The sequence below is a fragment of the Puntigrus tetrazona genome, chromosome 11, assembly GCF_018831695.1.
Source record: "Puntigrus tetrazona isolate hp1 chromosome 11, ASM1883169v1, whole genome shotgun sequence".
NCBI lineage: Eukaryota > Metazoa > Chordata > Actinopteri > Cypriniformes > Cyprinidae > Puntigrus > Puntigrus tetrazona.
Window position 1 is genome coordinate 11,356,011 of NC_056709.1, and position 2,500 is coordinate 11,358,510.

The following is a 2,500-nucleotide window of genomic DNA, read 5'->3' on the forward strand; positions in this document are numbered from 1 at the left end:
CATTTAATGCTTTCATCCTCAGCTCCGTCTCTGGAGCACAGATGTGTTTGAGTCAAAAAATTTCTCTTCTATGACAAAAATCATTAGGATATTAAGATCATGTTCCATAAAGATATACTGTACATTTCCTACCTAAATATATCAAAAATACATTTTTTGATTAGTAATATGCAACTTCAAATCATTTTCAAAGGTAATTTTCTCAGTATTTTGCTTCCCTTAGATTCCAGATTTTCTAACAATTATATATATATATATATATATATGGATCAGGCTGATAAACAGCTAAAGAAACACACCTTCTTCATGTAGAAGAGAAAGAGCAGTTTGATGATCTGAACGGCCGGCAGCAGAGGAGAGAATAACACACCCAGCCTGCAGAAGAAACATCACACGTCACTGACGGACAACGGAGCACACTTCTGAGTGCACTCGATGTGAACCAGCACTACCAGGCCAGAGCTTGTCCGTAGATGAGCTCCAGAACGTTCCTGGCGATGTCAAACACGGGCTTCCTCTTCCTCTTCAGAGCCTTCTGAGAAAACAACCTGAGAAAGAGAAGACTCTGTCAATTAACACTGAAAATTACAGTAGAACATTTAGAATGATAAATAAATAAATATTATTATTATTATTATATAATAGTTTTTCTTTATATTTCATATTAATTTTAATTAATATTGTTAACAATCTTAATATTTTAAATAACATTTTAATATATTAACAGTAATATTATTTAGAATATTAGATTTTAAAGCATTATTTATATATATATATATATATATATATATATATATATATATATATATATATATATATATGTGTATAGTGCATATGCATAAAAAATACTTAAAAATATATCTCTCTAAATCTGTTTATTTATAGATCTTTCATTTATTTAAAAACAAACATACAATCAGGATACACACACACACTACGCATTGGTTGTTGTTCTGGGAACTCTACTGAGAGAACAGTGACCTCACCTCCAGAGAAACTCTCCAAAGAAGGTGTCCAGCAGCATGAAGATGAAGTCCATCAGGAGGAATCGGTACAGCTCCTGCCCGACGAAACTCTCCCAGCACTGAGCAGAAACACAGGCGTCAGAGATCCTAAGATACGGACACACCGAGCTCAAACACACGACGAGAACTCGCCTGTAAGCCCAGACTTTCAGGATACGACGCCACGCGGTACAGCCAGTGATAACACAGCACTCCCAGCACGCTCACCTTCAGCAGCAGGTTCCTGGGAAATAAACATGTACACACACTTACTGTTAAAATACACTTCAAACCTCCATATAGAAACATTTTTATGTGATATACATATATTGTGTTTTTAAAAAATTTAATCATATTTTTTTTATTTTGCTTGCTTTATATTTTATAATTTAAATAAGTGTCAATAATTATTATTTATCATTATTTATCTTGTTTTTTTAAAGACAAGATATATATATATATATATATATATATATATATATATATATATATATATATATATATATATATATATATATATATATATATATATATGTATATATATATGTATGTATGTATGTATGTATGTACACACACACACACACACACCTTCCTTAATTTGAAATGCAAAAAATATAAAAACATAAATTGAAATAATACAAATATGATTGTACAAAATTTAAAAATGTTCACCTTTTCCCTAGTTTTTCTATGACCAATAAAGGCAATTTAAACTCACAAAAAATACATTAAAAGTATATATAAATTACGCATTTAATTTTTAAAAGCAATTAAATTGTAATTTATAAAATTAATATTCACAAGTAATTCACAATAATAATAATGATAATATAATAATAAATACTGTATATAAAATATTATAATTGTGATGTGTGTGTATATATATATATATATATATATATATATATATATATATATATATATATATATATGTATATATATATATATACACATCACAATTATAATATATATATATGTATATATATATATATATATATATATATATATATATATATATATAAATATTATAAAATACATCTTAAAAAAAAAAAAAGTATAATAATAATAATAATAATAATAATAAGTGTAAGCCACTTTCTTTGTGATCCTTTGATATTTGCTTCATGGTTCAGAACTATTATTTGATCATCATTTGATTCCTATGGAGAAAATGAAGTGTAAAAATACTTCCGGGCCACTACCGGCTGATGGAGATGTAATTGAGCACGCTGGGAGAATCATACTCCTCCATCCAGGCCACGGCGTTGAAGAAGCCGGGCAGGAGCAGGTTAAAGCTGGACACTACAACAGGAACGGTCAAGAGGCTGGCGTCCTTCAGCAGAAGATCAGACGAGTCCGTTTCAGTGAGGTTACGTGGATTCTGAGACAGAGACACGGCAGAAAGACATCAATCGATCAGTCTCCATACAAACACACGAATTTAACTCATGCACGAAACTGAATAAAGCAAACCGACGAGTCAAAGAGAACAAAAC

The 2,500-nt window shown here is 29.8% G+C and overlaps 1 protein-coding gene across 2 annotated transcripts in view; it reads right to left on the minus strand.

The window, feature by feature from the left end:
• tmc6b (transmembrane channel-like 6b) overlaps positions 1-2,500 on the minus strand; it is a 20,754-nt gene that overhangs the window by 2,928 nt on the left and 15,326 nt on the right. For both annotated transcript variants that reach the window (XM_043252692.1, XM_043252693.1), the window contains exons 12-16: positions 2,207-2,385; positions 1,158-1,248; positions 987-1,084; positions 453-548; positions 300-375 (exon numbers count right to left, since the gene is read on the minus strand). In XM_043252692.1, coding sequence (XP_043108627.1) covers positions 300-375; positions 453-548; positions 987-1,084; positions 1,158-1,248; positions 2,207-2,385 — 540 coding nt within the window. The remainder of the gene's footprint in view (positions 1-299; positions 376-452; positions 549-986; positions 1,085-1,157; positions 1,249-2,206; positions 2,386-2,500) is intronic.